Source organism: Girardinichthys multiradiatus, chromosome Y (assembly GCF_021462225.1).
Source record: "Girardinichthys multiradiatus isolate DD_20200921_A chromosome Y, DD_fGirMul_XY1, whole genome shotgun sequence".
In the NCBI taxonomy this organism is placed as follows: Eukaryota; Metazoa; Chordata; class Actinopteri; order Cyprinodontiformes; family Goodeidae; genus Girardinichthys; species Girardinichthys multiradiatus.
In genome coordinates this window covers 25,856,431-25,868,625 of record NC_061818.1, presented here as the reverse complement: position 1 = coordinate 25,868,625, position 12,195 = coordinate 25,856,431, and the positions used below count along the sequence as shown (strand labels likewise).

At 36.3% G+C, this 12,195-nt stretch overlaps 2 protein-coding genes and 1 long non-coding RNA gene across 3 annotated transcripts; 1 reads left to right on the top strand and 2 right to left on the bottom strand.

Moving 5' to 3' along the window:
- The first annotated feature begins 1,697 nt into the window (after positions 1-1,697).
- On the top strand, positions 1,698-5,650 carry LOC124864758 (5-hydroxytryptamine receptor 3A-like). Its single transcript, XM_047359664.1, has 9 exons — positions 1,698-1,779; positions 1,866-2,011; positions 2,136-2,180; positions 2,266-2,372; positions 2,470-2,636; positions 3,935-4,048; positions 4,882-5,094; positions 5,212-5,370; positions 5,454-5,650. Exons 1-9 carry the CDS (start codon positions 1,740-1,742, stop codon positions 5,648-5,650), a joined length of 1,188 nt encoding a protein of 395 aa, XP_047215620.1. The 5' UTR covers positions 1,698-1,739.
- Positions 2,616-3,540, bottom strand: LOC124864759. The gene is made up of 3 exons (XR_007037352.1): positions 3,420-3,540; positions 3,258-3,335; positions 2,616-3,156 (listed from the first exon to the last, which is right to left on the bottom strand). It is a non-coding gene; the product is annotated as an uncharacterized LOC124864759 (long non-coding RNA).
- A 2,856-nt stretch (positions 5,651-8,506) lies between the features above and the next one.
- On the bottom strand, positions 8,507-11,316 carry LOC124863997 (Golgi apparatus membrane protein TVP23 homolog B-like). The gene is made up of 7 exons (XM_047358596.1): positions 11,227-11,316; positions 10,983-11,050; positions 10,747-10,891; positions 10,490-10,579; positions 9,188-9,313; positions 8,951-9,079; positions 8,507-8,867 (listed from the first exon to the last, which is right to left on the bottom strand). Exons 1-7 carry the CDS (start codon positions 11,236-11,238, stop codon positions 8,841-8,843), a joined length of 597 nt encoding a protein of 198 aa, XP_047214552.1. The 5' UTR covers positions 11,239-11,316; the 3' UTR covers positions 8,507-8,840.
- Positions 11,317-12,195: the final 879 nt, after the last annotated feature.

The window sequence follows — 12,195 nt, the reverse complement described above, 5'->3', positions numbered from 1 at the left end:
TAAAAAGGCCTCTGCTGTGAAAAAAACTCTGTTGCTGCAGCCTCTACGGTTTGACAAATCTTTATTTAGGAAGAACAGAATTGGCATACACACTCCTCTGAATTTCAGAGGAGTGTGTATGCAAAAATATACAAGAGATCTGATGTGTCAAATCCAATCACAGTGTAGACAAAAACATTTTGCATAACTGCCAAGTAACTTTGTTCATGAATAGGCTTTTTGTACACTTTCAAGGACTTTGAAAAAATCTCAGTCAAACGGGACAAGTACAGAATGCTGCAACTCTAAGATTATTTACGAAATGTAAGCCAAACAAATCTTGCATTTAATTTTAAACCCTTTACAGAGTGCTGCTATGCCCAACCAAGTAAGGAGGGAGTCTTGTATGCAGTTAAAACATTAGGGAAAAGAAGTACTAATAGCGTGCAATAAAAAAAAAAGCTCTACAAAAGGGGAGAGTATACTGCCCCAGTTGCAATATTAACTTTATTGAACTGAAGGGAAAATAATTTGCTTCTGGCAACAAAGTAGACAGATTGTGGCAGATATAAAGAGACAAAAAAGGCCATCTTACTGGGAAAAATAGTTGTCTTGCAATCTGAACGTTGTGGATTCTATTCCAGCTTCCCCCTACCACATATTGAGGTGGGCAAGGCGCCTAACCTCAAGATGCCTACAAATCTGTGCATTGGTGTGGGAATTACAAAGATGACATGGGAGAGGAAAAGAAAGGCAAAAGCATAGGAGTAACAGCACTAGTTACAAAAACAACGATAAATAGGCAAAATAAAAAAAATTGTACATCACAACAGCGAAAGAAGGGCACAGGCTAAAAACACTGAACAGACCCAAGAACCAGTGGGACCAAAAGACCACTGCAAAACCAAGGGAACTTTACCCACCTGTAAACTGCAACCTCCATTCATCAATAACATTGATGAAATAGGTGGTCCAGGTGCAAATATTGGACCACAGACCCCAAAGGCAGTCATGCCAGTACCAAACACCAAACCATCCCCTTCCCAACGTCTGTATCTGGTTCAAATTAATTTTGCATGATGCTGGGAATTTATGCTTATATTTTCTGCCATGCCAATTTACTCTATTTGTGCAACACATACAGACTAACCCACAAACCACACCGTTTCACATCCATAGAATAAATGGGTGGCTAATTTAGAATCAAAATTACACAACATAAAATGCTTATTGCTGAAATTAATGAATTCAAACAGCCTTAATAGTTCTTTGCAACACTACAATTTATCATCCAGCTGTTAAAACAGAGTATTTAAAAGCCACTCCTTTGTTTAACCATTGTGTTCTTAAATCTTTGTTCTGCCTTTTATGATCGTTTTTGTGCAAACTCGTGTCTCAATTACAGACTCATTCAGCTTGCTCCCCTCTATTGCAGACACGTTCTGGTTGTAGTAAATAACAAGCACAATGTGCGGTAATGACAAAATGAGCTGTATGTGCTGTCATGAAAGCAGCAGACAATGCGCAATACTGCACCTTTGTTTTCACTGTTTGCTCAGTCTTACTGAAAAACACGGCAGTAATTAGTTGTATAATGATTTCATGAAAGCCTTTGTAGATCATTCATGTCATCTGTGCCTGTGAGGTTTTTCTCACAGTTTTTTAGGGACATATTTATGTCCCATCAGGCTGACAACTGAAGGATTAAAGGTGCAGTCAATAGCTCTATGTAAAGACCATAGAGTCTGAAAACTAAAAGGATGAAGAGTGCATTCTTTCTACTGAGTTTACTAACTATTGGTAAGTACATTTTGTAAACCTCTCTTTCAGATTAAAAGATAAAGAGAAGCCTTTCTTAAATTACTGGAACACACGTCTCATTTTAGGCTGTGCCCAAGATGAACTCAAGTGCACAGATCGCAGATGTCTGGCTCAAATGTTAATTAATAAAGAATATTTATCTCCACCTCAGTCTGAGAACTGCACCCTACTCGTTGAAGTACCCTTAATTAAGTATGAAACGCTGTCAGTTGTAAGTATTTTTTTCACACACTTCATAGAGGAGATAACATAGGAAAGACTAAGACTCTTCTGTACTTTGTTTAAAGTTTATTTAAACCCCTGTAAACATGTTATAATGTTTTTCATTTTAACAGAACATGAAGGAACTCCATCTACTGAGTCGTCTGGAGGCTCAAATTGTAGGTTTAAACATTAGATTTTTAAGTAACACACGGAAAAACAAAAACGTATTTGAGTGACACTGATTTCCATTTTAATAAACAGAAATGGGTGGATCCAGGTTTGGCGTGGAACACATCAATAAATCCGTTTAACAGAGTCATTTTGCCTGTAGATAAAGTGTGGACCCCAGATGTCAGCATAGAAAACGGGTGAGTGACAAAACACCCTAGTTTTTAGTCAAACTCAGCTCATTAACTTGTTGAAGCTTAACTGATGTACTGCTGTTTCTGTTGGGAATGTGTGCAGACAAAGCTACATGGAGCACGTTTCTCATGATCTGGTGGTGTTCAGTAATGGTACAGTGTGGCACAAGGTGGTCATAAATGCAGAGGTGAACTGTGGAATCAACCTGTTTAACTATCCTTATGCTTACGACACATGCCCCGTAGGACTCAAATCCACCCCACCACACGGTAAGCCATTTACCAAAATAAGCCAAAATAATGCATTGCATTTTCACAGAAACCATGAGCTAATGCCAACCATTTTTTTTTAATCAAATCCCAAATTACAGTAAAAAGTGACTGCTTTGGATTGTAGCTATCTATCTACAAAATATCACATCCAATTTGAATAATAATAATGATAATATCACCCTAGTATTGAACGTTAATGTTTGGTAATTTAATGCAATTGATTTATTATTAAAACGATGGATATTTCTTAAAATGCAACTGGTGCGGGGGTGGAAATATGCAGTGTTAGTTTTCTCCCACATGTTTTTTGAAAACTATGTGTTCCCCATCACAATTATTAAATTATTTCATTTAGATACAGAGCAACATTTTTGAATATTTTTGGATTCTGTTTCAGAAAAAGAAGCTGGACCATAAATATGCTTTTATATTTCACAACTGCAAATCAACATGAGTTAAAGCTGAAAGAAAATTAATGCCTTACTGTGTAAATGTAGTAATAGCCTCTTAGATGTGACTGCGAATAAGAAAAAATAATCAAAGTAGATGAAAAAAAAACAACAAAATAAATAATCTCTTTGACATATTCATGGCCTAATATAACAGTGTGGTACTTACAGCGCTGCCATTTTTCTTAGTATAAAAGAACAAAGTAGTGTTTTGAAGCCTGAACCAGTAGGTCACCCATCTTATTTTCTATATCCAACATAAGCAGAGAGCAACCAGTTAAACCACAACTCAGAAACATTACTAATATTCCCAGAAACATCTCTAACTCACCAAAGTGTCCTTTCTTTTCTGCAGAAACCCTTCAAACAGTAATTTAGTATCATCGACAGACATGTTATCCTTCTGACATACAATTTCACACTGTAGCCACCAGTTCTTATTACACTTGTGTGACTTTCTCCCTACACGAGCTGTGGGTGTTATTGTTCAGACTCATTACTCACTCACTTCTCCATTGTCACTAACCAACGTCCTGTGTTATTTGTTTTTATTCATTTTTTGACTCTTTGTCAAAAAATTTGCACTACAGTTGTAAATCCTATTTTACCCTGGCTGCAAATCCGATTTATTGGCAAATTGTCCAAACAAGAAAAATGTAATTAGCTGAACAATATTACAAATCGTTTCTCTTAATTAAACACAAAATACCACATTTAATGACTGCTGCAGTATTATTAAACCTCTTCACGACAACCATCTTTAGGCACCATTTTGCTGTACATGACCTGTTCTTTCTTACAACACCGTAAGTGAATGGAAATTAAGAAAGCAGTTTTATTTTGCAGAATGTGGGATAAGCATACAAGTTGATGGAGTGGAGTTGGCAGAGACGTCCCACGGAGACTGGGAAACACAACAAGTGGAGCTTGGGAAAAAACGAGAAGACCGCAGTTATATCAATGTAAGTACATAGAAGGAAATCACAACCAAACGCACAACAGGAGAACAAGCAACAGTGGTAGGCTGCCCAACAAGAACTGGCTGCCTGTGTAACTATAAAGCATGGTCAGAGTTAGAGATGAGGGCTGAGGGAATGTTGCAAAGTCAACAACTCACTGCATTAATTACTGATAACGCATAGTCCATTTAATATTTAACCAGATTATTCTTGTTTTGTATTACAATTATTTGATAAACTGAAATGTGTGACAAGGGTCAAACACTTCACCATATTAACATATGTCATTCATTCTAACCATTTTATACGATAGAAATGGTATGAATTTTAATTTATCTGATATATATACAACTTTACCTGTGAATTGGAACTATATCAATAAGCTGAATGGAACTGATCTGAATAAAAAGCTGCTAGATCAAAACATGTTTCAATTGGAATATGGAGTTTGGCAAACAGTCATTTTATGGAAAAACAGCATTGAAGTTTTTCTAAACTCTAGGTTGAACTAGTCACCAAGAAGTAGCTGACTGCATTTTAGAAGTAAAAACAAGCTTATACGTTTGCCTGCTAGCTAGCAGCTGTAGTAATACAGCTCCCTCGCTGTAGTTTGTATTTATTTTGATGAAATTCTGATGAGTTTAAGTTGTGTTGTGTTAATCAGAATTACTAAAAGGGATCAAACTCAATTTATTTAGGAATGATAAGAAACAATAAGCGAATCACTTCGCCATAATCTTTGACTGTTAAATCCATACTTGAATACTACAATACAACGCAGATTCTGTAGTTTTTAACCCTTGTTTGTTCCTGTGAAACTGTGTCTTTTTGTACACATCATTCAAAAGATCAAATATACCAACCCCTTCATCACATTACTCCTGCCCACTTTTCTGATCATGGTGGCTGATATAGTAAGCTGTGCTCTGCCAATGCAAGGTGGTGAACGCAACTTGTTTAAGGTTACTTTGGTGCTCAGCTTTACCATGTTCCTGAGCATCCTCACCAACCTGCTCCCTGGAGACAGCAAGTGCAGCCCAGTTATCCGTGAGTCGGGCACATAAACACAAACCAATTTGTACAGTACAAACAGATAAAATACAAAAAAAAAACTGAAAACAAAAATCAGTAAAACATAATTATAACCATTTTTATTTGGCACAGGAGTCCATTTCTGTATTTGCCAAGTCTTGATGGTGATAAGCATGCTGGTGTCTGTGGTGTTGACAAGGGTAGCTCAAGATGGGTTGGTCTTTTTCACATATTTCTTCACGAGGTTTGTTTCTCTAAATTCAGGAGACAACGATGAAAAAGAGGATGCGGGTGAGTGAGGCTTTGTTTATACATATTGAGACTGAAGCGCCTTGTCTTGCGGAGTGACTCTGTCTGTAACTTGACCTCTGCAGACGCCAAAGGTGATATCAGCGTCATTCAGTATGATGTCTCCGAAGACTCTCAAATGCTCAAGAAGATCGTCAGATTCCTTGAGGCTGTTGACACTGACCAGAAAAAAAGTGAACGTCATCAGAACCTAGCAGATAAACTGGATAGGATCTTTTTCTGGTTGTATTTTTTGTCAGCTCTGGATACCTATGTGCAATGACTTATGTGATAGTACAGTATCAATGTGTAGTTGATCATTTTACGTTTTGGAAATAATGCAATAGGCAGAAAATCCCCAATTGCTCTGACCACTTAATAATCATATAATAAGGTAGAATTAGATCCCTATGATGGGATTCTTAGCTCCAACTAATATTGTCTTAAACTATGTAACTAGTCATTAGTTGAACATTTTCTTCTGTTTCATCAAGGCAAGGAAGGTGTGTTTGCATAGCCCCACTCCTTACCGAAAACAAGAAACAGTAAAAGAATAATAACTAAATACAAATGCTAAAATACAAATTCAAAACAAATACACGGCCTGTCCAAAACAAAACAAAAATCACTGCTGGGGAATCCTAAGAAAACCACTGATCTTTGTGGCTCATTGAAAAAGCTTGCATTTGCAAGAGTGTAGCTTGGTTTCTGGAGCAATGGAAGAATGTCATGTGGTCTGATGAGACAAGATTTACTCTGTTTCAGAGTGATGGTGCGTCAGGATAAGACGAGAGGTGCATGAAGAGATGCACCCATCATGCCTACTGCCAGTCTCATTGAATACTCCGTAGTTTTTAGCCTTGTTGAGTCTAGTTGAGCACTGATCTCTAACCTTAAATTTTGACTTTTGGCTTCCCTGCATTAAGTAGGAGAAAATGCTCACTCATCCACTCATGGATATTAAGGACACATAGGCTATGTAGTGTGATTTACTATGGCCATGTCTTAACACAGAAATATAGAGTTGTGTGTCATTAGCATATATGTAGTAGGAGGTGTAATACCCCATAGGTCAATACTACAGGAAAACACATACTAGATTAAGGGAAAATGGACCAGAAATTAAGCTATGGGCAACCCCATGTAATCTTTATTCAGTCAGATTTGTGATGGACAAATGACACAAAGTGGTGCTCAAACAAATAAAATCTTCACAATACCAGACAATCCCAACCAACTCTCAAGATCTATCAATCTATCCATTTGTTATGTTTAACTGTGTCAAACACAGCATTGAGATCCAGAAAACCAACAAAGATCTTTTTAAATGCGTCTCTGTTATGGGTTCTTATTTCAGACTTTTACCAATATGGGGTCAGTGCTGAGATTTTGTGGAAAATCTCAATAGAAAGCATTGTATAGATTGTTTTTATTCAAAGACGGGGATAATCTGTCTTCATTGATCTTTGCCAAAACGTCCGGTGAAATATTTGCCTGTAATTACTTTACTTACTGTTGAGGCATGCAGATTAGGCTTTGGTGAAAGAGGATTGATCACTGCGGTTTTCAGAGCTTGAAGAAAATAACCTGAGTGAAAAGAATAACTCACTATCTGCAATGTTTACAGCAATCTACATAAATTACTGAGCTGCATGACAGAGAAGTTGTTAGTATTGTTGCCTTGCAGCAAGACGGTCCTGGGTTCTAATCCTGGCCTAGAGTCTTTCTGCATGATGTTTGGATGGCCTCACAGTGCATGTTTGGGTTCTCTCCAGATACTGGAACCTCCTCCCACAATCCAAAAATATAACTGTTAGGTTGATTGGTTACTCTAAAATGCCTTTAGGTATGAGTGTTTGTCCTCTGTGTTGCTTTGTAATGGACAGGCGACTTATCCAGCATGTATACCGTCTCTTGCCAACAAACGCTGGAGATCGGAACCAGACCTCCTTCAACCTTGCAAGGATATGTGTGTACAGACAATAGATGAATGAATAGATGCATTAATGATTGTGGAGGCACAGGAGACGTAATCAAGTAACTATAGGTATAACTAAATATTACATGTATTACATGCTTTTTCTTGTCAGTGAAACACAACAAAGATATATTTTGACAGTTAGATTCGTACTTAGTCTGTTTTCAATAAACATATTGTAAAAACAAATCAAGTAATAAATACATTTTCGTAATTGCAGTGGGTCAATTTGGCTTTTCTTTTTAAACTAGTCATTCAGCTTTAAACAAGCATATATTGTACTCATATTGCAGGTGACTAAGTATTGAATTATTATATCAGTGTCCTAAAGCTGTAAGACCCGTGCTTTAATCTAAAAGCCATCCTTTTCTTATGGAATTGAGATGATTAAAAATCAGGTATCTATGAATGGTTTCATTGATAGTTAATGTGCTATGTTCTGTAAAAGCTTTCCCAAACCATTACAATAGATAGCTAAACTATCACAACCACAATTAAAAGATGCAGCATCTGCAGAGTTGATGCATTGATTACAAATTTGTGAAAACTTTAACAGAAAAATAACAACTTTTCTTTACTTAAAATTATGTTCTATTCCTAAAAAGGAAAGACAAAACATATATACAGAATGATGTTTAATAGGTGCTTGAACATGTAGAAAAACTGTTTTGTTTTACTTAGTTATACCAGAATATATATGGGTAGCTCAGTTGGTAGAGCAGGAGCACCACGCACAGAATCTATCCTGTTGTCCTTGATTCGATACCCAATCCCAGGCCATTTGCTTGATATTCTCTTCTCTCTTAATCCTCTTTCTTGTGAAATTACTGTTCAATAAATGCCACTAGTGCCAAAACAATCTTAAAAGGAATATTGCCCATCCTCTATAAAGAGCTCAAACATATTAAAGCATATTTAAAGCTAATTACATTGTTTGGCACATAATTTCCTAAAACCATGATGTTTGTTGCCACCTTGTGGTCAAACATTGACATGGAGTCAAAGCAGTGTCCACTCGTTCTAAATTAGATTGATCCCTTGTTATAACTAGAACAGTACTTACATGGAATATTCTAAATCATAAGGGTGGTAGTGCATATTTGGATTATATTTTGGAGTTTTCATGATTTATTTTTAATACCCAACAGCTTCTCAAAGATGTTATTTGTAAATGACCATTTTATTTAACAATTATAAAACATACCATACAAATTATAACAAACTATAATAAACCTTCTGACAGAAAAATACAGTTTGGAAAAGTTACAAAAATATCAGAACTTCTTTATAGTTTCCAGAATCAAGGCTACAAAAGTTGTTTTTAAAGAAGCTCTTTTAAGCTTTCCTTTATACCTTCATTATTATCTGACACCGAATTTCCTCAAAATTACCTCATGTGAGCAAACAGAAAAACGACCATCCCCAGTCAATATAATAGACCCATTGAGTCCCGAGCCCCAACACCTATTTTTGTCTGAATGTCTCCAATTCAGTTTCAAGTTTTCTCTGTTTCCTTCATTGCCTTTTGAGAGAGAAAAAAGATGAGTGTCACAATTTGTTCTAACAATATAAGAAAAGGAAAGGTAAGAATGACATTTCACATACCTGTTTGAAAATCTGCCCACTGATGTAGGTCTTTGCCATTTTTCTCAGGCTGGACTTTCCACCCACTTTGCATCTGACATAACCGTACAAGTTGGCCCATTGCAAAACTAATCCCATTATCACCACAGCCTGAGATACGAAAAAAAAAAAAAAGAAAATCCGAAAGAGAATTACCACCAGCATAATGGTAACGTAGTCTGGCAGGAATCTGACACATGTACAAAACACTGAACTGACCAGCCATTTGATGTTAAAAGAGAAGACTGTGCTGAAGAAAAAGATGACCCAGAAGATGGGGCACACAGTCAGTCCAAGCCAGAACACCTGTGACTCTGCAGAGGAGGTTTTGTTGACACCATCTGACTGTTCAGAGAGGTAGACTAAATTTGATTTAGTCCTAATAAATACAAATCTAAGAATCAATTGCATTACATTGTATAATTAGTAGTCATGGTACAGAACTGGTCAGAGGTTTACAAACAATCATGATTTCAAAAACAAGAATTGGGAACGTATGTCTGAATTTAATCTGGATTTCCACTCATCCACACTGAATCAAAATTATAGTCATGCTAAAAGATGTACAAATACTTTCTCTAACATTTGGTTAACTGTCATTTAGTTCAAACCAAAGACAACTGTACCAACTGTCAAGCATAGTAGGGGCAGCCTCATGCTGTGGGTCTATCTTGCTGCCAGTGGTACTGGTGCATTGCGCTAAGTGGAGTACCTCTAAATTCCTCATCTTCACCAAAAAATCGTAAACTGGACAATTAAAACCTGCACACCGTTATGTGTCTTAACAAGGTTAGCAATCCCAAACACATATGAAAATTATTTTTTTTGTAATTCCATAAAGCAGGCTAATGTTCTGGAATTGCCCCGACATCTAATTGATTTAGCGTTTTTTAGTTATGCTCAAAAGTAAGTTGGAATAGCTATTTATATAGCACATTTCATAGATTCACAGCAAAACAAGAGAATATAAAATTCTTAAAAACACCAATTAAATGAATTAATATAACTGACAGAGGGTAAAAAACAATGAATCAAACAAAAATGCAATAAATGTAATAGTAAATGTAATAAATAAAACTGCTTTAAGCTGCTTTTTAAATGGAGGAAGTATTGTCAGCTATTTTAAAGCTATTTCATTTAATTGAACTTTTCGGACCTTTTTCTGATAAAAAAAAAGACTGATGAAATATACAGGCAGAAACATGGTGGAAAGTCATCTGTGGCAATAAAACGGCCGTGGTTTCATTGCAACTCAATAAAGAACATTTAGCCAAATGTTTGTGGGATGTACCACGTGTGGATTAGAAAACATCCACTAAAAATGTTAACATGTGCAGCCAATTCTTACTTTTATAACACATGAGGTTCTAGGTTGTATTATCTGTCCACCCTGGAATGACAGAATGGTCTACTTAAATCACCTAAAGTCTGAAATGAATATGACATGCATGCCAATGATGATGAACGTTTGTAAACTTCTAACAGGGACAATGGATTGATTCCTTCTTTATGAGTGCTTACCTTCCTGGATTCAAACACCCAGCGGCTTCTCCCATCTTCATCCACTTGATTCCACCACCGAAGGCCCACCAGCAATCTGCCAGACACATTCTAAAAACAAAAGTCTATCTTCTAATTCCAAATTATAACAATGATTTAAACACTTAAAACACAAGAAACGATCTAAATAATGACACCAATCGAAGTGTTCCAGATACTATCCATGCATCTAGATTTGTATTTATTTATTTATTTTTTTTATATCCAGACACGCTAACCTTTACAGTCCAGAAGTCACACGAAAGAAGGAGGATGATGGTGACCATGCAGGCAATAAAGCGACCACTGAGGACATCACACAGTACATAAACCAAGATGGCACTTGTCCGGAAAAACAGGTGGAAGAAGGATGCCAAAGGATGTCTGAAACACACGTTTGAATGTTGTTTCAAAGATCAGCTTTGGTCAGGATTTAATAACAGGTTGTGAATTCACAAAAAAAAAATCCTCGTACCTAATGTTAGACTTTTTTAGCCGGACGTTGTCGTCCTCCTCACCAAAAAGAGGAGAGTCTTGAGAGTCCTGGATACGTTAAAACATAAACGCACAACACATCCACCTGAAATGTTAGCAAGAACCTTGCTGCTAATTGTATATTTTTGTCTATTTTAAGAATTAATAAACATGTAACGCGGACTATTCAATATAGTAATAACTTCCTAAATGTGACAAAAGACGAATGCCAATAGATAAATCACCTGTCGATGCATTTCTGACGCAAGATGAGCTTCCTGGTGACGTGGATGTAAACAAACCCTTTGCGCTAATAAAAAATGGTGGCCTGAGTTCTTCTTGTCGTTTTGTTTTGGCGGTTATGCATTGCCGCCACCTACTGGTATGGAGTGTGGGACAAAGTTCTGTATTTTGTGCATTACGTTTTTCTGAAAAACTTAACAAGAATTTGAATAATTTTACTAACTGATTCCTTTTGTAGTATATGTATTACATTAAATCTTTCTTTAATCTTTCTAAATTCTTCCATCAAACAACTTCTCTCTCTCTTATAGGTCTGACATACTATAATCGCATGTGTTACTGTTTCACTTTCACCACAATAATGATAATTTCTTGTATCAAGTTGGTGTTTTCTGAATAATGTACGTCCAGTGTGTCCACACCTTACTTTAAAAAAAAAAAATAATTTCTCTTCTTTTCTGTTTCTCCTTCCTGTTGCTATCTCTCCCACTCTCCTTTGAATCTTATGTCATCTTTTGTTTTCTTCTTTCCATTCTTTCTGCCACTTTTCCTTCAGTTTTTGTTTAATGATACTACTTTTGATTTGCTTGTGGTTATTGTAAAGTTGCCGTTTTTACCACCCTAGCTGCTGTTTCGTTTCATTCAACCCCCATGTGTGCTGGTACCCATAAAAATACACTGGCTAATCCCATCATTTGTATCCTAAATAATGATTGTTTTATTTCTACTGAAATAAAGCAGTCTGCTTTCTGAATGATGTGTGTGCTGCAAACTTGTAAGTGCTGAACTTGAATTTGAACAAGTTATTGTTCTTAATGGTCTTGTCTCTTCTATTTACTGTTCTGCTAATAATAATGCTAATATTTCTCCTTTGTATACTGACAACCCATTTGTGATTAATTTTCCTTGTGAAATTCTGGTATAATGAGTGCTATTCCTATTTTCCCAGCTGAATTTTATAGGCATCTGTG

Coding starts and splice junctions, on each gene's coding strand:
- LOC124864758 (XM_047359664.1), top strand. CDS start 1,740: ATGAAGAGTGCATTCTTTCTACTGAGTTTACTAACTATTG. Junction 4,049..4,881: donor AGAAGACCGCAGTTATATCA/ATGTAAGTACAT, acceptor GTCTTTTTGTAC/ACATCATTCAAAAGATCAAA. Junction 5,095..5,211: donor CAAGTGCAGCCCAGTTATCC/GTGAGTCGGGCA, acceptor TATTTGGCACAG/GAGTCCATTTCTGTATTTGC.
- LOC124863997 (XM_047358596.1), bottom strand. Junction 10,580..10,746: donor GTGACTTCTGGACTGTAAAG/GTTAGCGTGTCT, acceptor TTTTGTTTTTAG/AATGTGTCTGGCAGATTGCT. Junction 9,080..9,187: donor CTTTTAACATCAAATGGCTG/GTCAGTTCAGTG, acceptor TTCGTATCTCAG/GCTGTGGTGATAATGGGATT.